Genomic DNA, 25,480 nt, shown 5'->3' with positions numbered 1-25,480 from the left:
ATGGAGGTTGCAGTGAACCGAGATTGTACCATTACACTCCAGCCTGGGCAACAGAGCGAGACTCCATCTCAAAAAAATAAAATAAATAAATAATGTGATCTCCATAGCAGACACACCTCCTGTTCCTCTTTAGCCGCAATGTCTAGCACAGTTCTTGGCATATGGGCAGCACTTATTATAATACAGTACCCCCCCCCTTACCTGCAGGAGATATGTTCTAAGACCACCAGTGGATGCCTGAAACTGCGGACAGTACTGAACCTTATATATACTATGTTCTTCCTATACATATGTCGCTATAAGGTTTAATTTACAAATTAGGCGCAGTAAGAGATTAACAACAATAATGGAACAATCTACTATAAGAAGAATTATGTGAATGTGGCCTTTCTTGCTCCCAAAATACTTCATTGTACTGTACGCACCTATTTTTGGACGTGTGGGTAACTGAAACTGCGGAAAGTGAAACTGCAGGTATGGGGGGATTACTGTATCGGGATTACTGTGTTGGGGGCACCGTGGGACGAATGGGGAGATGGGTATGTAAAAAGAGTGTGTGGGTTTGCCATGACCTACATGGAGCTGAACTGACAATTCCATTGAAGTCGTGAGGGAGAGGGCCCCTAGAGCAGAGTGGTAGCACTCTATACCACTGCTCTGTCCTGGCCCTGTGGGTTCTCCACATACCCAGGAGGCCCACCAAGTCCATAAGATCATTTTCCAAATGAAAAGTTAGAACACGGTGTCTCACATATTGTCTGATAATGGGACATAATATTTGAAATTGGGCCTGTGTCACAAAACCAGGGGTTATATGAATTTAAAGGAACATGACTGAGTCCCTCCTGAGGCTGGCAGGGTTCTTCTTGGTGATTGTTTAAGCCTCCCAGAAGGGGGATGATCAGGGACTAGGCTGTATTCCCTGTAGAGACTAGGTTATTCTGGGTAGAGGGGGCCAGTATGGCAGCCCATCTACCCTCCCCACTCTCTCTGGTCACCTGTGTTGGGGGACCTGAGCCTTAGTGGCACCCCTATGCTGCTCATTACCACCCCAAAAAGTAGTCAATCCTGGCTTTTAATGTTCAACCCTATTAGTTTTTTTATTTTTATTTTTATTTTACTGTAATCCCTATTTTTCTTTTTTTTTGAGATGGAGTCTCGCCCTGTCGCCCAGGCTGGAGTACAGTGGCGCGATCTCGGCTCACTGCAAGCTCCGCCTCCTGGGTTGACGCCATTCTCCTGCCTCAGCCTCCCGAGTAACTGGGACTACAGGCGCCCACCATATCGCCCGGCTAGTTTTTTTGTATTTTTTTTAGTAGAGACGGAGTTTCACCGTGTTAGCCAGGATGGTCTTGATCGCCTGACCTCGTGATCCGCCCGTCTCAGCCTCCCAAAGTGCTGGGATTACAGGCTTGAGCCACCACGCCCGGCCAATCCCTATTTTTCATATGAGGCATTTGGCAATGCTGATTTTTAGACACCAGAATAGTTCAAAACCATGGGGGAAAAAACCTTACAGTACTAGAATTTGCTTGAAAAACAGTTGTCAAGGAAATAGATTTTGCAAAACATTTCCTCCCAGGAGAGTGCTCACTTTCCATGTATCCCCACATTGAACATCATTCTGCCATATGATAGTGGTAGGCAAAGGTACTATAGACAGATAATTTGTCTAGCCAACATCTAATTGTGAATTAAAGCCCTGGCTGGCACTTTTACAGCTTGGCAGCCAATGATGGACAGAGTTCAAGTCAAGTTTACAGTGCATCTGAAATGTTCTCAGACGTACAGGAATGACGGAAGATTTCTTGGCCTTGGCTACAGACTGGGGAATAGGATTCTGTAAACTCTATTAGTAGACAATGGAAGTGTCTGATAGATGGAGCTGAAATTGCAAAGCATTGTTCGATAAAGGGGAAGAGTCGCTGGGCGGGGGCTGTGACTCAAGGTACTCATATAAGGAGGCACTTATCGCACAATTGGACATGCTGGCAGCCCAGACTCCAGCCAGTGCTACTTGGAGAATCCGTCACTGTTAGACATGCCAACAGATATATGTACTGCTCAGTTGAGAGCAGACCTCACAAGCGAGGCTGGTGGCTTTAATTATCACTTGTGAGAACTTAGTCAAGAAAGTGTTAGCCTGGTTAGAGTTATGGCCACCAATGCTGGCAGGTGGTTAATTATAGGCCCCTCCATTCCCACAGAGGTGCACGGCCTGTGTAGAAACAGTTTCTGACAAAGAGGCAGAGAGATGGTTGTGTCTCTTCATTATTTCCATTTGTGTTAGGATCTATTGTATTTGCAATAATCTTTAATTATAGAGGCTATTACTGTGGAATGGATTATCAATGTTATTCGTTTCTGCAATGTTGCCTGGTAACATCCCTTTGTGTCTGGGACACACATACACACGTCTCTGTAGTTATGGGCTGTAGAAGTGATACCTTCCTCTCAGCCATTTGCCATCACAATATTATAAAAAGCTATTTTAAGAAGCGAGTGCCCAATCTGTGGGGTGAAAAATGGACTCGGTGTGATAACAGCCTACATCTTCAAAAAGACTTAATTTTAACCGGAGTAGTTCTGCACGATACAATGTTCCCCAGTAGCAAGACAGAAAAATGCTTCCAAATAGTTAGCTGCATTCTGCCATCATCATTGGATAACGCTCTGTCCCATTACAGACCAATCTCTGCCTTGAGACCCATTTTGCACACCCCTGACACGAGAAGTTGGGAGTCTTTAGGTTTTTGAATATTTCCAACCTAAGAAATGATCACTGATGGAGAAAATCGGGCATTAGATATTGCAGGTGGAGTCTGTTTGGCCCCTCTGTGAAGTCAGGTTTTCTCCATCATCCTGCTGATTTTGAAAGTGGCCCATTAGTAGAAGAAATGGTGGCAGAGTTATCACCAGAAGTACTCAAAATCATTCTCTTGAAAGGTCACACTAGTGGAATTTTCAGGTAATACTTGGCGTTGGTTTTTTTTTTTTTTTTTTTTTTTAGTGGGAAAGCAGCTGCTCCAGCCGTGGAGAGAGGTCATCTACTGGGTTTCGGATCTCAAGTTATGGCTGTAACTCCACAAAAGTGGCTATCGCTTGAAGATAATTACATTCCACATTGTTCATGCTAAACTCTTGAGATGGACTGATTGGCATATTTTAATCTCATCTCCCAGGCATTTGCTAATTATCATAGCCTAGTTGGAAGAAAAAAAAAAAACCCTCTAATCAAATAGCTGTTTAGAGATGCTTTGCATTTTAAAATTTTGCTGGTCATAGGAAGAGAGGAATTATACCTCTGATTTCTTCTGGCTCTTTCCCTGACCTCAGGAGGGTTTAGACTTTTAATGGTTTGAGTAGCCATAGCTAGCCACCCAGGAAACATTTTTGCATTTCAGTTCTCCGTCTTTTTGCATCATTTTCATCGCTGACCCCATTTTTCACTTAGTGACTTCACATCCAGGAGGGGGCTGTTGAATTCCAGCTAATGAGTCTCATCTTTTCACTCCTCTTAAGTGGTCCCAGCTAGACCTGGAGTCAAATGTGAGAGCAAACGGTAGCACACATCTTTCTCAGGTTCACAAACGGAACACCAAGTCCATAGTGAAAGGGAGAGGAATTTCTTCCTCTTGCTCAGAAAAGAGACAAAAACCGCAGCTTCTCAGGGCAGCAGGTTGCGTAGAAGCCACCCTCCTTAGAAAAGGCAGACTTGGTGGTGTTTAATTAACAGCAGCTGGAAAGGACCCCCACTCCCCCACAACTGGCAGCTGAACCGACATCGTTTTATGTAATAGAGTCTTTTCAGCTGTTGTGCTCAGAATTGAGAAAACCTGATGGTTTCCTCCTTTATACAAAACATACGGCTGTCAGTGACAGAAATCTCAGCCAGGCCTTTCTTTTATGGGGATAATCTAAAAGGGCCTGTCTCTGAGATTTTGAAACAGTCCCGGTAAGCCACCATCACCCATAGTTGTACCTCAAAAGCAAGTGCAGGGAAGAGGAATTCTGTGAAGGTTTTGAAACACCTGTCATGGGCCATGGGTTCATTTGTGCCCTGCCTATGGCAGGGTCTGTTTTGCCGGCTGGCAGGAGCTGCCGTTTCCTGTAGCTGGTTTACAGGCCCCAGCAGGAAGTCCCAGATCTGGAGGCAGCTAAGGAATGAGAAATCCTGGTCTCCTGTTAGAAATCAGAGCAGCAGACCTAGAGAAGGTGTATTCAGTTCTTGGGGAAGAGGATGTGAGAATGGGAGGGAGGTAGGAGGAGAGAGCTCAAAATCTTGCCAGTGAAAGGCCTGTGTGAGCTTTGATTTTGGCCATTTAAACAATTCAAAGAGGCTGGGAGTGGTGGCTCACACCTGTAATACCAGCCCTTTGGGAGGCTGAGGCGGGCGGATCACTTGAGGTCAGGAGTTCAAGACCAGCCTGGCCAACATGACGAAGCCCCGTCTCTACTAAAAATACAAAAATTAGCCAGGCGTGGTGGCAGGCGCCTGTAATCTCAGCTACTTGGGAGACTGAAGCAGGATAATCACTTGATCCTGGGAGGCTGGAAGTTACAGTGAGCCAAGATGGGGCCACTGCACTCCACCCTGGGCGATGGATTAAGACTCCATCTCAAAAAAAAAAAACCAAAAAAAGCAAATCAAAGAAAAAGAAGCAATGAAACTTGAAGATCTGAGTTTTTTTTTTTCTCTCTCTCTCCTAGTCTGTCCCCGTTAGTTCATCACGATTACAGCCTTTTGATTTTCATAGTTAATTGTTCTTCGACATTCTATTTCAGGGTTTTGAAATCAAATTGCTCAATCTTTTACTCGCTCCTGTGTGATTAGGTTATCTTTTATAATACAACTGCGATCATCCTTTCAAGAACACAGTGCTTAACTCAGCACTGTCAAAGAAAATATCCTAAGTGGCCCCTGAAATTCGCTTTTGTAGGAGTGAGAAAACACCACCAGCCCCTTTTTATGAACCCAGAAGTGCCACCACACATCGCCCATCATCACAGACCTGGAAAAATGAAAAGAAAACCCACACTGAGCGGCCTGATTAATGCAAACTCAAGGAGCGCTTATGGGGTGGCAGCTATGTGGCTTCATGGGAAGAATGACTCCAGGACCTCAGTTATTTTATGTGGCATTTGTAAGGCTAGGCCGATCTGTTTACTGCTTTGGAATTCTCTCTCCTGGGGTGAACTGGTAACCTTATCAGTGGGTTTTGCAAGCTTTTCTAGCCAAGAAAAGAAAATATGTACTTTGGAATCTCTTCTGATGGGGGCCTGGAGGAACAAAGAGAAAACCCGAATGCCTTTCTCGGGCTATAAATGGGAAACAAGGTGCATTTTTTTCAGATGTTTATTAAGGTCTCACTCAGCTCAGCTATCATCTGGGAGGCCTTCCTTGGCCACCCTACCCACTCAGTTACCCCCCACCCCCTTACCTTGCTTGACTTTCCTTCATAGTGCTTGTCACCATTCAAAATTCTCCTGCTGGCTGCTGTCTGCCTCCCCACACTAGGATGTAGAGGCCATGAAGGCAGGTGCCTTTCCTGTTTACTGCCATATGTACTAGAACATGGGGTACATAGTAGATGCTCAGTAAATATTTTCTGAATGGATGTCAGGTGGGGAGAGAAAAGAACGGTTAACATGCAAAGATTGGAATCAGACAGACCTAGGTTTGAATCCAACCCTTCTACTTTTTAGCTGCTGTGCTCAGAATTGAGAAAACCTGATGGTTTCCTCCTTTATACAAAACATACGGCATCAGCGACAGAAATCTCAGCCAGGCCTTTCTTTTATGGGGAGAATCTGAAAGGGCCTGTCTCTGAGATTTTGAGAGTCCTGGTGAGCCACCATCACCCATAGTTGTACCTCAAAAGCAAGTGCAGGGAAGAGGAATTCTGTGAAGGTTTTGAAACACCTGTCATGGGCCATGGGTTCATTTGTGCCCTGCCTATGTCAGGGTCTGTTTTGCCGGCTGGCAGGAGCTGCCGTTTCCTGTAGCTGGTTTACAGGCCCCAGCAGGAAGTCCCAGATCTGGAGGCAGCTAAGGAATGAGAAAATCCTGGTCTCCTGTTAGAAATCAGAGCAGCAGACCTAGAGAAGGTGTATTCCGTTCTTGGGCACACAGTTAGCTGTGTGCCCTTGGAATTGTTACTGAACTGCTCTCAACCTCAGTTTTCTTATCTATAAAATGGGCTTAATACTTGCTTCTGGGAGTAGCAATGGAAAATTAAATGAGATAAAATATGTGATCACATCTGGCACAAGGGCTGGTACATGGAGGTGCTCAATAAATACTGGCACCATCGGGCACACTGGTTCATGCTTTTAATCATAGCACTTTGGGAGGCTGAGGCAGGAGGATCTACTTGAGGCCGGGGGTTCAAGACCAGCATGGGCAACATATCGAGACCCTATCTTTATAAAAAAAATTTTTTTAAATCAGCCAGATGTGGTGGCACACACCTGCTACTCGGTAATCCCGGCTACCCAGGAGGCTGAGGTGAGAGGATCACTTAAGCCTGGGAGTTCGAGGCTGCAGTGGGCTACTGTCATACCACTGTACTGCACTCCCGTCTGGACGACAGAGCAAGACTTTGTCTCTAAAAATACATACATACAAATAAATACTGGCTTATTCTCCAGTTCTTAACTGAAATACTTTCACAGGACAAAAAACAAGGCTCTTTACTGCCCATGACTGTCAGTCGTTCTCAGGCCCCCTTCTTGAGTCCAGGAAGGGAATCTGTCAGAAGAATCTTGCTGATCCTCTTTTGGTTCCAAGAACTACTAGAAAATGTGGAACTACCAGAAAATGTAGATGGTTTCACATGATTCTAAATGGATTTCCCAAGCGGTCTATGCCCACAGCTGGTTTCTCCAGAAATGACAACACTGCCTGAAAAACAAGACTCCTGCCCTCCTGCAGCCTTTGTTCTTGTGCTTGTCCCAGGGCCTCCTTATAAGCCCCAAAGTCTCTGAAACCCCTCACCCAAATCCCCTTGTGGACACAGAGACGCCACTAAGCAGTCTTTGGATGGCGATTATCAAGGCTGAACTTCCAGATTTCATATAACATCACCTCCCTGGGAAACCAGCACGTGGAGATTCCTGTGTTCCATGTGCCCTGCAGGATCTCTGTACCACTCGCGTTGGTATTTTCTTTGTTTTCACTTAAACCTGTTTCTTTAAAAAAAATAATTCTTAAAGTTTGGGTAAAATAACTGGTTCCGCCTCTTTCATGTTTCCAAAGGCTCCAGGCTCTGCTGGGGCAGCTTTAAAGCGGGTCATCCGTTCCTTCTAGCAGACTGAGCCTTCAGGGGGGCAGGAATTTGGACACTTCTCATTTTCAAAGAGAAACAGACATAAGGATGGGCCACTTGAGCCAGGCACAGGGCAGCAGCCGGCCCTCGTTTGATTCTCTGTGCCACATGCCGTCCAGAGGTGCTGGGTCCATGTTGTGTTGGTTCATTCATTAGACAGTAGAGCAGCCTGGTGAGATGGAAGAGACAAAGCTTTTTGAATCAGCCAGACCCCGGCTTCAAACACTGGCTCTGCCACCTGCCAGCTACAGAGCCCAAATGTTGGCAAAAGGAGAGGCTGATCTTACCTCTGAGGGTGGTTGGGTAGGAAGCAATTTGCTGTCATGGTTAAGACTGCAGCTCTGAGTTAGCCTCTTGCATCCATTGCCTGCCTCTGCCACTACTTTTTTGAGATGGGGTCTTACTGTGTCACCCAGGCTGGAGTGCAGTGGCATGATCTTGGCTCCCTGCAACCTCCACCTCCTGGGTTCAAGCATTCCCCTCACCTAAGCCTCCCAAGTAGCTGGGACCACAGGTGCGTGCCACCATGCCTAGTTAATTTTTCGTATTTTCAGTAGAGATGGGGTTTCACCATGTTGCCCATGCTGGTCTCAAACTCCTGGGCTCAAGCGATCCACCTGCCTTGGCCTCTGGAAGTGCTGGGATTACAGGCTTGAGCCACAGCACGTGGTCGCTGCCGCTGTTTGTTCCATGTCCTTGGGCAAGTTATTTCACCCTCCAGGATGCATTGTTTCATCTTGTAAAATAGGGCTAATAATAACCTACCTTGAGGGGCTGGCGCAGGATTAAATGCTTGTGAAGGGCCTAACCCAGTGGGTGGCACACAGTAAGTGCTCAGTAGATGCCCACTACTGGATAACAGAGGTAATGCATGTCCATTGTTAGTACTGATGTGCTATGTTGACTCCCTCTTTATGGCCAAGCTCTGTGCTAGGGCTTGGGGATACAGAGGGGAGTAGGTTCCAGCATTCAAGGGCAAAGGAGACAGACATGAAATAAATGATTATCCCACAGAGGTGTTAGGTATTGTCACTGATGGACAATAGGGGGCCATAGGAAGATAGTGAATTCAGAATGCTGGTGCCCGTGCCCCAGAACATCAGAACTCCTCATGTAGGAACGTGCCGTGGTGGAATGGAAAATGCACTGGAGATTTGGTGGGTTGGTTTGTTCATTTGGTTATTCATTGGCATGTATGAAGGCCCTGAGGTAGTGTATTAGTTTTATCTTGCTGCAGTAACAAATCACAAAAACTCAGTGATTTAGAACACAAATTCATTCTCTTACAGTTTAGTAGGTCAGGGATCTGAAACGGGTCTCACTGGGCTCAACGCAGGTGTTGGCCAGGCCCTGCTGCATTCCTTTCTGGAGGTTCTAGGGGAGTGCATTAATTAGGATTCTGTGGAGAAATAGAACCAATAGGAGATGGTAGGGGCGGGACTTATTAGGGGAATTGGCTCACATGATTATGGAGGCTGGGAAGTTCCACAACAGAGCATCTGTAAACTGGAGAAGCAGAGAAGTCAGTAGCATGGCTCAGTCCAAGCCCAACAGCCTGGGAACCAGGGCAGCCAGCAGCGTAACTCTCAGCTCAAGGCTGAATGCCTCAGAACCTGGGGGTGGAGGGGCAGTTGGTGCAAGTCCCAGAGTCCAAAGGCCAGAGAACTTGTTCTGATTCCAAGGGCAGGAGAGGAAGGTGCCTTAGCTCCAGAAGAGAGAGAGAGAGAGGGAGTATTTGCCTTTCCTCTACCTTTTATGTGCAGGCTCTCAGTTGATGGGATGGTGAGGGCGGGCTTTCCTAACTCAACCCACCAACTCAAATGTTAGTCTCTTCCAGAGACACCCTCACAGACATACCCTTTCCAGTATCCTGGAAAGAATACTTTCCCAGCTACCTGGGTATCCCTTAGTGCAGTCAAGTTGATATCTACCATGAACCATCACAGGGAGAATCCCTTCGAGAGGCCGCCTGCATCTCTGCATTCCTTGGCTCATGGCCACCTTCTTCCATCTTCAAAGCCAGCAGTGGTGGAGTCTTTTTCACATCTCGTCACTTTGACAGTGACTGTCCTGCCTCTCTGTCCTACTTATAAGGACCCTTCTGATTATATTGGGCCCACCTCGATAATCAGGCTAATCTCCCTCTCCCCAAGTCTGCTGATTAGCAACTGTAATTCCATCTGAAACCTTAATTCCATCTTACCTTGTAACCCAACATTCACAGGCTCTGAGGATTAGAACCTTTGGGGGCCATTGATCTTCCTGCCCTAGGCAAGAGGGGCTGTGTGTGTTTGAGGTGATGGGCAAAGGCACTGCGGCTGAAGCGTGGTGGGGAAAGGTCCAAGAGGCAGGTAGGTGTTTTGAGGCTCAGTGCCGTGGGGCTGGTGGTTGGAGACTCTTACAGAGAGGAATGGCATTTAATGGTTTGCATTTTCAAAGGGTGGCCCTAGTAGCTCTTTGGAGAAAGGATGGGGGTGACATGGGGGGAGAGAGGGCAGCCGGAGACCATTACAGATGATCAGATGCCAGCCAGAGGTGGACGGGGAGGGGGAAAGGAGGTGAGTCAGAGATACCGTCGCCAGAAATCCTGTTGAATGGATTTGGTTGGGGAGAAAAGGAGACTTGAGAGGACTTGGTTTCTGATGTGAGCCAGCAGCAGGATGACCGTGCTGTCTCCCGATGCAGGGAAGACAATGAATGGGAAGCCCGGGGCAGGTGGAGCACCTGCGAACACTTAGCGGAGTGTGCTGTGCCCAGGTGCTGTGCCCAGGGCCTTGGCATTGTAACTAATCCTTGCAGCACCCAGGGAAGGCAGGCACGGTTACTGCTCCATTCTGTGAGGCAGTGGAGTATTGTGGCTGTGAGCACAGACCACCTGCATTCCTATCCTGGCTCTGCTGCTTACTTGGTATGATACTTGGGCAAGTACCTCAGTTTCCTTACCTGAAAATGAGAGTGATGTTGTACCAATGCTATAAGATTAGTGTGAAGGTTAAAATTGTTTATATGTAAAGCACTGATTACTCATGGAAAACACTAGATAAGTGTAACAGTATCATTATTTTTAAACAGATGAACAGATTGAGGCACAGAGAGGTTAAGTATCTTGTCCAAGGACACACAGCTGGGTAAAGCCAGGATCCAAAGCCAGGCTCCGAACTGCTATGCCTTACCTTCTCCCCAGGACCACCTCACGGAGGTGTGGTGAAAACAGCATGTGCACGTGCATACAAAAGCACTTAGCAGCGTACATGACACAATATGTCCCATAAATGTCTGTATGTGGAAGTGCGGTTTCTTTTGCTGTAAAATGGGGGTGAGACCCCACCCTGCCTAACTCACAGGTGACTGTAAGGCTCAAATGAAAAAGGCAAAGCATTTTGGAAATGGTGGAGACACCTGCACATGGGCAGGTCTTGTTGAACCATTTCACATTGGAATTTCACTGTGGGTGCCCTAAGATCTTTTCCACTGTCACTCATCTGTGTCCCCCACACGCTGTCTCCCTGCCCCCACCTAACACCCAATCTGTGATAGAACAGAGCAGATGGGGACCTGTCCCAAGGCAGCGGCTTCCAGGTCTGGTGGCCTTCTCTGCACAGCTACTTTTGTTTGTCTGCATGCTGCTCCAGGACCAAAGTCTCGCCGGGAAGGGTCTCACCTGCTCTTGCTGTTGTGGCCTCACAATCGGAGCTGTCCCCTTGTTGGGCCCTTGATAAATCCTTGTTGAGTCAAGACCCCTGGGCAGTGAGTGCTTCTGTCGCAGGCATCCCCCTTAATCCTTTGACATGAGCAGCCCTAGAGGGTGCCTCCTGTGTTGTCACCATCCTTAGTCATTTAATCAACATATTTTTATGGAAAGTCTCTATGTGCTGGGTACTCTCCTAGGTGCCAGGGAGCAATAATGAGCAATGGAGCCAACAGAGCCTCGTGGAGCCTGCATTCTTGTGGGGGAAATAGATACTAATTAATCAGTCACACAACTGATGTAAAATTTTGACTTTAATAATTCTCCATAATAGGGTGATTCAACCTGAAGGGAAGACCTCTCTTGGAAGTGTCAGCCAAGCCTGGGCGCTGAAAGATGAGTGGAATTCAGCAGGCAAAAAGAGGAGGGAGGAGTGGTCCAAGGAGCAGGACTGTTGTGCGCAAAGGCTGTGTGGCAGGGGGAGGCATGGTTCGTTGAGGAACAGAGAGAGAAAGCTAGTGTGGCTGGGGCAGAGATGGGGAGGACAAGCTGACTGAAGGCATGAGTGGGTGACTTCCTGGGGCCTGATGGGCCTCAAGAAGGAGTTTATTTAAGTGTGTGTTTGGGATGAAGCAGAGAGAGATGAATAAATTTGCACTTCAAATAACCACCCTGGCTACAATGTGGAGAGCAGTGTAGGAAGCCAGGGAGGACCCGTGTAGGCCAGTTGAGGCAGTCGCAGGAGTTCCATGGAGAGATGGGAGTGGTTTGGATTAGGGTGGTGCTCACGGTGGTGGTATGAAGAGAAGTGGATGGAGAGAGATTTCTCTTTTAGTGGATATGTTAATAGGATAGCAGTATCCAGTGGCTGCTTTTTATTGATTGATTGATTAATTTTTTTATTTCAATAGTTTTTGGGGTACAGGTAGTTTTTGGTTACATATTTAAGTTTTTTAGTGGTGATTTCTGAGATTTCTGTGCACCTGTCACCTGAGCAGTTTATACTGTATCCAATATGTAGACTTTTATCCCTCAACCCCTGTAATCTTTCCCCAACTCTGAGTCCCCAAAGTCCCTTATATCATTCTTATGCCTTTGTGTTCTCATAGCTTGGCTTCCACTTATAAGTGAGAATATACAATATTTAGTTTTCCATTCCTGAGTTATTTCACTTAGAATAAGGGCCTTCAGCTCCTTCTAAGTTGCTGCAAAGGACATGATTTCATCCCTTTCTATGGCTGAGTAGTATTCCATGGTGTATATGTACCACATTTTCTTTATCCACTCATTGGTCAATGGGCACTTGGGTTGGTTCCGTATCTTTGCAATTGCGAATTGTGCTGCTATAAACATGTGTATGCATGTGTCTTTTTCATGTAATGACTTATTTGGGGTGGGTGGATACCCAGTAGTGGGACTGCTGGATCAAATGATAGTTCTACTTTTAGTTCTTTAAGGAATCTCCATACCGTTTTCCGTAGCAGTTGTATAACTTATATTCCCACCAGCAGTGTAAAAGTGTTCCCTTTTCACCACATCCATACCATGGCTGCTTTTTATTGCGCACATATTGTATACCAGCCATTGTGCTCAACACTTTACATGTGTTATTTACTCCCAGGGTTATTCTAAGGATTAAGTATTTCTGTCCTTTTACAGATGAGGAAACTGAGACTCTTAGAGGTTAAGGCACTCGCTCAAGGCCACACAGCCAGTAAGGTTGCAGAGCCCTGGAGCAGCCTCTCAAGTTTCAATGTGCATTTGAATCACCTGGGGCTCTTGTTAAAATGCTGCTTCTGATTAAGCAGGTGGGAGGGTGGAGCTGAGGTACTCTGTTTCTGGCATGCTCCCTGGGTGGCCCTGCCCCTGGTTCCTGGAGCATTTTGAGCAGCAAGGGTCTCTGCCTGAGAGTGCCTGCACACTCTCGACCCTGATGCCTTAAAAACAGCTGCAGACAGGATGCGATTCCTGAGACTGCTCAAACCTGAATCCCCGCGGGCAGGATGTGGGTGAGCTGTCTGGACCTCATGTGTATGAGAGTTGTATCACATGCTCATTCCCCACATTGGCCTTTCAATAGCTCGAATAAACCCGAAACTGAGAGGGTTGGAGGCAGCATCTCCCCTTCTACTCCCCAGCTCCACCTCCCAGGGCAACCACACCCCCTCCTGTGCCCAGCTTCTGAGCGATAGACCTGGGCAGGAGCCTCGTTGGAATCACCAACCAGGTCATGTTGTGTTGTGCCAATAAATGGGACTGGATCAGAAAATCTAACGTGGATAGTGTTTAGGTACCAAGCTGTCAGCTCTTTCCTTGGACTGTGCTGAAAGTGAGAGAGAGAAAAAAAAAACAAACCAATGTTCTAAGCTCTCTGTCTGCATAGTCATTAGATCCCAGAATCATTAGAGACCAAATCTCTTCCCACTTGGCCCCTGCAAATGGGGCCAGGTGTCACTACTGGGAGACACCAATAAGGCTGCATGTCATGGTGTGAGCACTTGTCTTTAATGAGTAGGAAAATCCATTTCCCTTCTTGGCAGCTTTGAATGTAGCAACTGTGGTTCTGGGTCACTGCCAGAGCTGGCCTTATGTGTATGTGTGTGATTTTTTAAAGTAGGGGAGAATGTCTCAGTATTCAGTGCTCACCCCCTTCCTTCCAAGTTGTCACCCCCAAATAACTGTCCAACACAAACTTTAGAGTCTTCCACTCTGGGAGTGGTCTGCCGGCACCCACGTGTCCTCCCCTCCTCTAATGCATCCTTTCTCTCTTGATGGCATTGTTCTGGGGTCCTCAGCTGAGTGGGCATCTGTGCCTGGGTGATCGATTCTAGTCTCTTTTCTGCAGGAGAGAACCCTTGAGCTCTGACACAAGTAGAAAGAAAATCTTAAACCAAATAATAATGTCCTGCCTCACACTAGTAAATATTTTGCATTAAAAAATTCCATGTCATTTTGATTTGTTCAGGTAGACAAGAACATCTTTTGTTTGAGGAAGAACTGAAGAGATTTCTTAGGATTCAGCTCCGATGGCTCTGCCTGTGTCTCTATCTTTGGAGCTTTGTTTTCCGCCTTTGCAAGACTTGAGTGAAGGGAAGGCTTTGTGGTCTATTGTTAGGTGCTCTTTGAATCTATAAATCACAGGCTACAGGAAGGGAGGGGCTTCCAGAGACCATCTAGAGCCACCCTGTATCTCTAGCATGAACACACACACACACACAATGACTGTCTGTTGTGCGTTTCTAGAACCCAGTGGGGACAGGGATACAGTTTCTTTTGGTATGTACTTCTCACATTGATTGGTTCCGACTATCATGTTCTTGCACCTGTCCTGAGTATCTCTCGCTGTAGCTCTGGCCCTTTCCGCAGTCAGCTGTGGCACCGCCCTGGCCCATGTTCTTAGAGACATGATCATCTCTGTGCTGTTAGTGTCTGAGTCCTAGCCGAGGCAAGTCCCTTCCCTTTCTGAGTCTCATATAGTTCTTATAAAATGTGGCTTTGAGAATAGATGATGTCTCTGGTCCTAAAATTCTCTTTGACTCTGGAGTTCTGGATCTGTGCTTCTGTTTGATGTTGTTTCTCTTGCTGGGTGACCTTCTCTCTGACTCCTTGCTGTAAAGACCTCCTTTTTTTTTTTTTAATCAAAACCTAACTTGGTCCCACCTACCCCACGGCTGACCACCCAAGCACTTTGTTCTGACTTAAGGGTAGCGCCATATGGTGTCTTCTTTTTGTTTTTCATTTTAACAACCTGTATTTTTCACATCACAAAACATTTCTAGATATTCATTGTAGAAAATTCAGAAAATATAGGTCAATAAGAAGAAAAGGAAATCGCTACACTTGTATCGGACATAACCACTGTTAAGAATTTGGTGTATTTTCTTTCAGTCTTTTTTGCAAACACTCATACATAGGCCAGTGAATTTCATGCTATGTAATTTTGTGTTCTGCTTTTCCACCTAATAATATATAATGAGCGTTTTTACCTATCATGAAACATTTGTAAACATAATTTTTTTTTTTTTTTTTTTTTTTAGACGGAGTCTCGCTCTGTCACCAGGGCTGGAGTGCAGTGGCCGGATCTCAGCTCCCTGCAAGCTCCGCCTCCCGGGTTTACGCCATTCTCCTGCCTCAGCCTCCCGAGTAGCTGGGACTACAGGCGCCCGCCATCTCGCCCGGCTAGTTTTTTGTATTTTTTTTAGTAGAGACGGGGTTTCACCGTGTAGCTCAGGATGGTCTCGATCTCCTGACCTTGTGATCCACCCGTCTCGGCCTCCCAAAGTGCTGGGATTACAGGCTTGAGCCACCTTTTTGTATTTTTTAGTAGAGACGGGGTTTCACCGTGTTAGCCAGGATGGTCTCGAACTCGTGACCTCATGATCCGCCCATCTCGGCCTCCCAAAGTGCTGGGATTACAGGCTTGAGCCACCGCGCCCAGCCAAACATTTGTAAACATAATTTTTAATACCTGTTTACTACTTTACATCTCCTACTTTAGCCCTTGCATAATTATTTCCAAATGGAAAAAATATCTATCCTGTCAAGCCCACTGAACTGGCCAAATCAAATGAGTTAAAATATGCAAAGAGCTGCACAGATGTGAGTGATAATTGTTCATTTTGTTCGTTTTATCTCCCCAACTGAACTACTTTACTGTATCGTCACAAAATCGTTATACAGTTTCCTATTCACCAAGTTTTGCACAGTGGTGGGCAAAACATGGTATCTGACTGTAATCTCTTAAAAGGGCATTACATATTAATAGCTTTAAAAGTTTTTTCTTAGCAATTTCTTAGAAACTCTGGTCGAAGGAAATTATTCAAAATGTTATGTGCACAGAGATGTTCACTATGGCATTATTTACAATAGCCTGAAACTAGAAATCACCAAAATGTCTAATTATATGGGAAAGAGGTGAAGTAAATGATGATGAACCTTCTTTCTAGGCTATTATATAGCTATTAAAAGTGATGTTTACAAAACCTTTGTAATAACATTGGAATATGTCATAATTATGGGAAGAAACAAAGGTACAATATGAAAGGGAAAAGAGTGGAGAGAAAGACACCAAAATGGGAATGGTGGTTGGAGTTAAACAATGGGCAGTTGTTTTCCTTCTCTTGTAATCTGCTTTTCTTCAGTGAGCTTGTGTGCCTTCAATACATTAAAAGGTAGAGAAACAGAGAGAGATAAGACAAGAGAGAGACGAGACAAGAGAGAGAGCGAGGCAAACCTTGTTTTTAAGATTTCCTGAAAGAATTTATGCAGAAGAGGGAAGGAAGGGGCACAGAGCTGAGTTCAGTAGAAGGGAGTGACCCAGAAGTGGGAGAAGCGGGCATGAGGGCTGAAGCCTGAATTGAGCTGAGACTTGTAGAAAATTCTCAGAACCACCAAAGGAGCCTTTTAATTTTTTTGGAGTAGGAAGAAAACAGGCACCTCCTTTGAGCATGCTAATATAATTATAAAAGGAGAAACCAAAATAGCTAGTTCCTAATTTGTTCACCAGACTTCTTCCTCTGACCAGCGTGGGGAACAGGTTTGGTGAGACCATCCAGGCCATTGAGGAACTGGGGGCTAAGAGGAACTTCAGGGAGACTGACAATGGCCACATTCTGTTGTAATTTATAAAAAGTGAAGGAAAATAGAATTCTGTAATGTATAAATTTGGGTGAAAATGACAGCCTCCAGTAAAATTTACTAAATGAGTTTAAAAAAAAAAAAAAGAATTTCAGACTTACAGAAAAGTTATAAAAATCTAACAAAGATTTTACATTTACCTTCACCCAGACTCCACAAATGTTAACATTTTACCGTTTACTTTCTCTCTCTGTTTTTCATTCATTTGCCTTACATATATATAATATATATGCACACTGTATGCATAATATACATATACACATGTACATACATATTGTCTTATGAACCAATTTGAAAGTTGCAAATATACTGTCCTCTACCCTTAAATACTTCATTGTGTATTTCCAAAAAGAATGACGTTTTTCTTTTTTTCTTTTCTTTTCTTTTCTTTTTTTTTTTTGAGACAGAGCCGACCTCTGGATAGAGGCCTGGGTGACACAGCAAGACCTCTGTCTCAAAAAATATATATATGTGTGTGTGTGTGTGTATATATATATATAGAGAGAGAGAGAGAGAGAATTCACATACCATAAAATCTGACTTTTAAAGTATACATTTTAGTCATTTTATTTTATTTTCGAGACGGAGTCTGGCTCTGTGGCTCAGGCTGGAATGCAGTGGTGCGATTTCGGCTCACTGCAACCTTTACCTCCTGGGTTCAAGCAATTCTTCTGCCTCAGCCTCCTGAGTACCTGGGATTACAGGCACCTGCCACCACACCCGGCTAATTTTTGTGTTTTTAGTAGAGACAGGGTTTCACCATGTTGGCCAGGCTGGTTTTGAACTCCTGGCCTCAGATGATCCACCCACCTCGGCCTCCCAAAGTGCTGGGATTACAGGCGTGAGCCACCACGACCAGCCTCAGTCATTTTAATATATTCACAGAATTGTGAATCATCACCACAATCAATTGTAGAAAAATTTCATTACTCTGAAAAGACCCCATGCCCATGAACAGTCACTCCCCATTTCTCCCTTCCTCTAGTCCCGGGCAACCACTAATCTGCTTTCTGCTTGGATGGATTTGCTTATTCTGGACATTTCCTACAAATGGAATCATACTCCAGGTAGCATTTGTGCATCTGGCATCTTTCACTAATAATAGTATCTCAAGTTTCATCCATGCTGTAGCCCATGACAGTGCTTCATTCCTTTTTCCATCTGAATAATATTCCATTGCATGGTATACCACATTCTGTTGATCCATTCAATCCGTGGACATTTGGGCTGTTTCCACTTTTTGGTTATTACAGATAGTGCCACTGTGAACATCTGTGTCCAGGGTTTTGTGTGGCTATATGTTATTATCTTTCTGGGGTATGTATCGGGTCCCCAAGACACCACCCCTGGATTCAGTGATGTACTAGGAAGACTCATAGGACTCAGCCCATAGTTCTTGTGATGGCGATGATTTATCACAGTGGAAGGTTTCAGAGCAGCCGAGTGCAGTGCCTCACGCCTGTAATCCCAGCACTTTGGGAGGCAAGGCGGGCGGATCTCCTGAGGTCAGGAGTTCAAGACCAGCCTGACCAACATGGGGAACCCCTGTCTCTACTAAAAATACAAAAAAAAATTAGCTGGGTGTGGTGGTGCATGCCTGTAATCCCAGCTACTCAGGAGGCTGAGGCAGGAGAATCGCTTGAACCTGGGAGGTGGAGGTTGCGGTGAACTGAGATTGTTCCATTGCACTCCATCCTGGGCAATAAGAGCGAAACTCCATCTCAAAAAAAGAAGAAAAGAAAAGAAAAAAAGAAACTTTACAGAGCAAAATTAGCAAAGGAAACAGTGGATGGGGACAAATCCAGAGGAAACCAGGTGCAGGCTTCCAAGAGTTCTCTCCCAGTGAAGATGTGTAAGGTGTTATAGACCAGGGAAGCTCTTTAGAGACTCAGTGCCCAAGGTAGCCACCCCCTTCCTAACAAGTACCAGCATTCCAGACTCCAGAAGGAAAGTAGCTGTTTAGCATAAGCCACATTGTACAAACAGTCCAGACACAGGAAACCACCTTTATCAGTTAGCGACTGATAGGAGCACTCACAAAACCCAGGTTCCTAGACACCAGCTGAGGACCCACCTCGCAAGCAGGCCTTTCTGAAGACAGATGTCTAAGACCTGCTGCATTAACTTTTCCGCACAGATACGTACCTAGAATTAGAATTGTTAGGTCATATGGTAACTCCATATTTAACTTTTTTTGCCAAACTGTTCTCCAAAGTGGCCGCACCATTTTCATTGCAACCAGCCATGTATGAGGCTTCTGATTTCAGCATATCCTGGCCAACACTTTTCATCGTCCATCTTATTTAGTATGGCCATCCTAGTGGGACTAATAGATTTTTAAGTTAGTGATTTGCAAGCATTTAGGATAAAAAATGATGATCTGTAGGAGCCAAAATAGGTTCTCTAAGAACAATCATGCCAGTCTAATCCTTATTTTCCTTAAAAAAAAAGCAATTTATTTTTCTGTACTAGCTGTACTAGGGCAGAGTGTTTTTATATTTTAGCCTGTCTTTCACAATATCTTGGTGTACAAAAATGGAGAATCGGGGGTTGTACGGATTGCTTGGCAGATTTCTTACTTGCTGATGAATGACATCAAAGAAAAACAAAACAAAACAAACAAACAAAAAAAGAATGGATCTGGGTCCAGGAGAGAGACTCCTGAGGCTGTTTTCCTGACTTAGTCCTCAGCTGGCTGTGTATGTTTCGGTTCAAAACCTGAGGGTAGATGCAGATAGCAGTCCCATCAAGTCTGCAGATTACCCAAAGGAGGCAGACACGTGTGTTGAATAAGATTTGGTTCCAGAAAGGTTGGATCTGGAACCAGAGAGATCCTTACAGCATGGAATGATAGGCAGAGTCAAACGAGATGGAAGTTATTAGGGACAAATGACAAGTCCAGTCCACACCTACACAATCTGGCACAGAGGTGACCAGAGCAAGTGGGCACTTCGGTTTCTGCTCATTTCCAAAAGAATGACCAGCCACAGTAAGTGAGTGACAGAGGCGTGGGGCACCTGGAAGAACGCTATGTCGTGTGGGTCTGCAGTTTCAGAGGGCTCAATAGGTGAGTGCACTTCAAGAGCTGGCTCCCCATGGCTGAAGGTCTGTGGTATGGAAGCAGGAAGAATTGTCTCCCCTGTGGCCCATAAGGGAAAACAGATTTCAGTTGATTAAGGAAGAACTTTGTGAAACTCCACAATCGAATGGGCTGCCTGGGAAGGTGGAGAGCAGCCCATCACTGAGAGTGTTCAAAAAGAGACCACTGGCCAGGCATGGTGGCTCACACCTGTAATCCCAGCACTTTGGGAGGCCGAGATGGGTGGATCACTTGAGGTCAGGAGTTTGAGACCAACCTGGCCAACATGGTGAAACCTCATCTCTACTAAAAATACAAAAATTAGCTGAGCATGGTGGTGCACGCCTGTAATCCCAGCTACTCGGGAGGCTGAGGCAGGAGAATCGCTTGAGCCTGGGAGGCGGAGGTTGTGGTGAGCTGAGATTTCACCACTGCACTCCAGCCTGGACAACAGAGCAAGACTCCATCTCAAAAAAAAAAAAAGAGAGAGACTACTATTAAGGAACTTCCCCAGGTGACCTTTGAGGTCTCAGAACTGCCTAAGCATGATGTCAGGAACTGCCTGTCTCTACAGTCCAGGTATTACCCATGGCACACATCACCAGATCGAGAGTGAAAACATTGGCCTTTCTGTGGGTCACCCTTTCTTGTGCCCCTCACAGTTCTACCTGTCCATCAGAACTCTTGTTCATCCATCCATGAAGCTTCCCTTGAGACACACACTTGCCCTCTTCTGAACACCTGTTGTCCAGCAGCCCCTCCTCTCTGGCTTGTTTGCCTGTCACATGTCTTGCCTGTGAGGCGTGTGGTCCACATTGAGTCTTCCAGCCATGTGTTAAGCTCCAGAGCCAATTCAGCAAATACTTAACAAGCACCTTCTTTGTGCCAGCCCTTGGATGCATTGTGGGGCATGTAGCTGTGAATGGGGGTGGGGGGCCTGACCCAACAGTTGCAGGTGTAAAAGCTTGACTGCAGGCCACCATGGGTCTGCATCAGGAATGTGGGATGGTGTCTGACTTCGGGCTGGGGAGAAGGCCTCCCTGCAAAGGTGCCCTTTCAGCTGGGACCTGAAGGAAGATGGGCAGTTGGCAGGGGGGCGGAGGGTAGGAGCTGGGAGTGCATTCCCGCCACGGCTATAGCCCAGACACAGGACAGGACACCTAGTAGGGGCTTGCTTAGGGTGTGTTAGGGAGAGAGAGAAGGACCACCTTTCTGGGAGGCTGTCCCCTTCATCCCCTGTCCCCTGCTCACCCAGCACCTAGGCTGAGCCACCCGTGGCCTGAGTCAGGAGGCACGTGTGCATTGAAGGAACGAAAGCACGAAGAGTCAGCTCTGATTGCCTTGTGAATTCAGTCCCCAGTGATGCTGAGATGTTTTGTGCCTTCATTCCCTCCCTTGGTGTGGATGACTGTGAAAATGGGCCACATTCCAAACCTCACATTCCTGCAGTGACAGCTTCTTTGAGACCACGTAGATACCTGTGATTCTCGTAATTACTCCCGAACACCCACTTCTCTCTCTCTAGGTGGGGGAATTTTCAGGGTGGGGTGTGGCCCCCCACTTAGACCTCTCCTCCTCCTTTTCTGCTGTCATTTATGCTTTAACAGCTTGCTGCTCCCCACCCCAGCCCCCCAGCCACCTGCCCTCTCTCCCCCAACACTGACTTAATAGAGATAACCCCCAGATGAGACTGAGGGAGGAGGCCGTTCTCTCTCAAGCACTCATGCCTGGCAATTATTTGTTGTTATTGCCGATTCAAGATAAGTAGAAAATAACAGAGGAACGGAACCAGGACTCAAAGCCCGTGCCAAGTGCTTGACTGTGTTACCATGACGTTTGCATGTGTGTCACATGGGAAGCCACATGTCTGGCCAATCCTGGGGGGTGTCTGCTGCTCTGGGAGATGAATGAGCCAGGTTCTGACCTGGCTGCTGTGCTGCCCTGACCACTTCTCATCTCTGGACCTCAGTTTCATCATCTGTGAAATGGGGCAGTGGTGCTAGATTATTCTGTCATTTCACAGAGAGTCCAGGCCGTGCACCTGTCAGGTCTGCCTGCCCTCCTGGTCTGTACATTTGGGCTGCAGCAGTGAGAGCAGCTGTTTACTGTCCCGGTGTGCCTGAAAGAGACGTCTTCTAAGCGTGGGCACCAGGAGTGGCCAAGCATGGAGAATACAGGTGATGATATCCTAGAAAGTGGGCTGCTAAGGCGGGAAACACAGGCTGGGAGAGAGGAGGGGAAAGCCAAGGGATGCAGGACAGTGTCTGGAAGTGAGAGATACAATGTAACAGATTGGTGCTTCTCAGATGTGGCCCATGGGCCAGCAACAGCACGTGGGAACTGATAGAAAAGCACATTCTTGGGCCCCACCCCAGACCTGCTGGATCAGAAACTCAGGGTAGGGCCCAACAACCTGTTTTAACAAGCCCCCCAGTGATTCTGATGCCAGCTAACATTTGAGAGCTAAGAGACTGGATGAAAGGCGGGGTGGATAGACGAGGCTTGGAGAACCAGTATTTTAAAGGTCAAGGAGGAAATAGAGCTAGTGTTTGTCAATCGCTTGCTGTGTCTGGTCAGAAACTGGGCATTCCCACTACTTTCTTTCATTTCAACCTATCAGGATGGTGGCAAGGCTGGCTTGTCCCTTGCTAAAGCAGATCTCAGCTGATGCAACTGATTTCATGCCAAAGTCACAGAGATCGCAGCAGAGGTGGGATTAGGACCTTGGCATCTCTGATCTGGGAGCCTGAGTATTTCCCGGCACACTAGGCTGCCTCCCCATCCACCTGCGTCTCAGCTCTGCTGCCGCTGTGGGCCCCTGGCTCCTCCTCTGCTCCACAGGTCACTCCAGAACTCTGCTGTGTTGTGCTCCCTCTGCAGCCAGCCATGCCAAGGGAAAAGGGGCACATATAAAGGCAAATGAGGGAGACCTTGGGGGCTGCAGCACAGGGTTGGGGGTGAACTGTCACCTTGCATCTGCTTCAGCCTGAAGATCCTGGGGCAGCTGGGGAGCAAGGTGCTGGCGTGATGCTCCTGAGAGCTGATGTAGCTGCCTTGCATCGTAAGAACTCGTGCATACTCTGGTGACAGTCCATAAGCATCCATTGATGCCTACCTGTGCTAAGCCCTGTGCTGGTTGCTGTGGGAGAAACTGAGGCAAGGCAAGTGTTGTTTCTAGCCTCAAGGAGTTTATGGTCCAGAGCCAGAGGAACAACAAGTAACTGGGGTGAGCTGGAGTGCATGGGAGGCCAGGGTAGGTCAAAGGAGTTCAAAGAGCTCGAATGGTGATTTTAGGGGACAAAACCAAAGCTTTGGGGACAGACCTAAGGCTTTGGAGCCAGAGGGGATGGCCCAATTCCCAACATGCTCACTGCTGAGCGATCTCGGATGAGTTACCTCATGTCTACAACCTGTCTCCTTAGCTATAAAATGGGTTAACGATACCTAGCTCAGGGGAGTGTTCCGTTACAGCAAGCGCTCGTTTTCCTTCCCTTCGGAGGATGACTTTAAGCGAGCAAAACAGGGAAGGCTTCCTGGAAGAGGTGACTTTTCACTTTGGCACTGAAGGATGTCTAGAATTTAGTGCTTTTTCTGTCTTCTCTAAGAAATCTGTGGGTAGGCCCCAGACACATGGCGTTGTCTAAGAAGAATGACCTTCCCAGCCGCTGTAACTGTACAAATAAAATCATATTGAGAGGATGTCACTTTCTTCAATTTGGAAAATTTGGAAGATTATTTTTTAGACGTAGTTTAAAATCCTGTTGCAAAGGGCAAAGCCAGGCGGCCAGTGCACACTGCCAGGAATTGTCACACTGAGCTTCTCTCTTTGCTGCTTTTTCTTGCAGATGATGCAGTTTGCTTGGCAGAGCTATAAACGTTATGCAATGGGGAAAAACGAACTCCGTCCACTAACGAAAGACGGCTACGAGGGTAACATGTTCGGTGAGTCGATTGAAACCACTTTGATACGGGGAGGGACCCACTGCCCCCCTGGTGACTGAGTGGAATTTTACTTTTGCCTTTTCACCTCCTGAGTTGTGGGGACTCCTCAGTTCTTCAGATCTGGGGTCTTCCAAGTCTGTGTTTCCTCTGGGCTGTTCAGGCTTCTGAGTCCTCCTAGATTTAGGGGGAATCCTATATGCTTCTCTCTAGCCTTACAGACTGCTTTGTATGAAATTATCATTTATTTTTTAAAGTGGAGAAACTTGGAAATGGGAGTAGGGATAGTGAGGGTTGGAGATTTGTTCCTGTGGAGGTTTGGAGACCTAAAGAACACGGAGGACCAGGTTTAAATCCACTCCTCTGGAGTGTCGCCATGAAATGGTCTTGGATTTTTTCGTAGATTGCTGAACACGTATCTGATGGGGTTGGGTACGTGCTTTTTAGAGTCGTTGGGGGCCGGGCATGGTGGCCTTCACCTGTACTCCCAGTCACTTGGGAGGATGAGGTGGGAGGATCCTTTGAGCCTGGGAGTTCAGGTCCAGCCTGGGCAACATATTGAGACCCCATCTCAAAACGACAACAGCAGCAAAAACAAAAGGGTATAGAGTCATGGCTCACAAGCTACTTGGAAGCCAAATGGAGCAGCCGCATATCAGGAGAAGCGGCGTGGGTCCTGCTGCTGCCTGGCAACTCATTGTGTTTTATCTGCAGCCCCACTTGCTGGTGTCTTTGTCCTCGCCCAGCCACAGGATTCTCCTAACCCCGAGCCTTGGGAGCCTCTTGTCTGTGGCTCAGAGGGTCTGCAGGTTGCCTTCTTGTGGGCATGGCCTCAGATTCCAATAGTAACACCCATGCAAGTTGCCATCCCCCTTGTCTGCAGCCTGGCCTTCATCTCCCCTGAGGGACAGGAGTGGTGTGGGGCTGGAGAGGGGCAGTCCCGTACCTGGATTCCTCACCCCTTACAGATACAGTTTCCTGAAGTCAGGAACCAAATAACTGAGTCGGAGATGGAAGTTCCCAGGAAAATCTTAAAGGCAAATTTACAAGGGATATCCCCCTATCACCCCCATCTGTGCAGCCCTATCAGACGTGTCCGTGTTATGGAAAAAGTGACAGGAATCTACTCTCCTCCCCGTCACCAGTCAGATCGTCACCTGTCTGGCTGTTCAGACGTTTCACTCCCCTTCTGGGAAATGGGGTGTGACCTGGGGCAGCTTTATGTATTTATTTTTCTCATTATCCTAGGAGTGTATGGGAGAAGAGGAAAGTATCAAAAAAGTGCAAATCAGGCAAAAAATAATAATAATAATCTGTTCTGCTCTGTAGATGCAGCCTCCATCGACATCTTTGCTTATTTCCTCTCAATCTTTTCTTCTTTCTGCTTTTTTTTTTTCCTTTTATATACCATTTTATGTCCTTTCTGCTCTTTTTTTTTTTTTTTGGCTTCATGTTACATCGTAAGTGTTTCCTGAAGTCATCTAAATGTTTTCATAAAGAATGTTTTAGTGGTGTCTGTGATTGTATGGATATGCCATAATTCATTTAACCATCTCGCTAATGTTGGGCAAAGATTGTTTCCATTTTTTTGCTATTAAAAATAATGCATGAGTTATCTTTGGGCATAAAATTTTGTCTTGGGATAGATTTTTAGAGATGAATTCCTGAGCCAAATGGGAGGAAGGAAGAGAGATGTTTCTTTTACTTCAAATGTGAATTAAAGAGATATGTTGATTCCCGTTAGGAACCTGGCTATCTTACCTGCCTAGAACACAGAGCTTCCCTAAATATCCTGCATCAGCCCTAGGG

The 25,480-nt window shown here is 46.4% G+C and overlaps 1 protein-coding gene across 2 annotated transcripts in view; it reads left to right on the top strand.

The window, feature by feature from the left end:
- Positions 1-25,480, top strand: part of MAN1C1 (mannosidase, alpha, class 1C, member 1) — a 187,260-nt gene that overhangs the window by 49,324 nt on the left and 112,456 nt on the right. For both annotated transcript variants that reach the window (XM_011955624.1, XM_011955623.1), the window contains exon 2: positions 23,578-23,674. In XM_011955624.1, coding sequence (XP_011811014.1) covers positions 23,578-23,674 — 97 coding nt within the window. The remainder of the gene's footprint in view (positions 1-23,577; positions 23,675-25,480) is intronic.

The sequence above is a fragment of the Colobus angolensis genome, unplaced genomic scaffold (assembly GCF_000951035.1).
Source record: "Colobus angolensis palliatus isolate OR3802 unplaced genomic scaffold, Cang.pa_1.0 Scaffold4, whole genome shotgun sequence".
NCBI classification, from domain to species: Eukaryota; Metazoa; Chordata; class Mammalia; order Primates; family Cercopithecidae; genus Colobus; species Colobus angolensis.
This window is presented reverse-complemented; position numbering and strand designations above follow the sequence as displayed.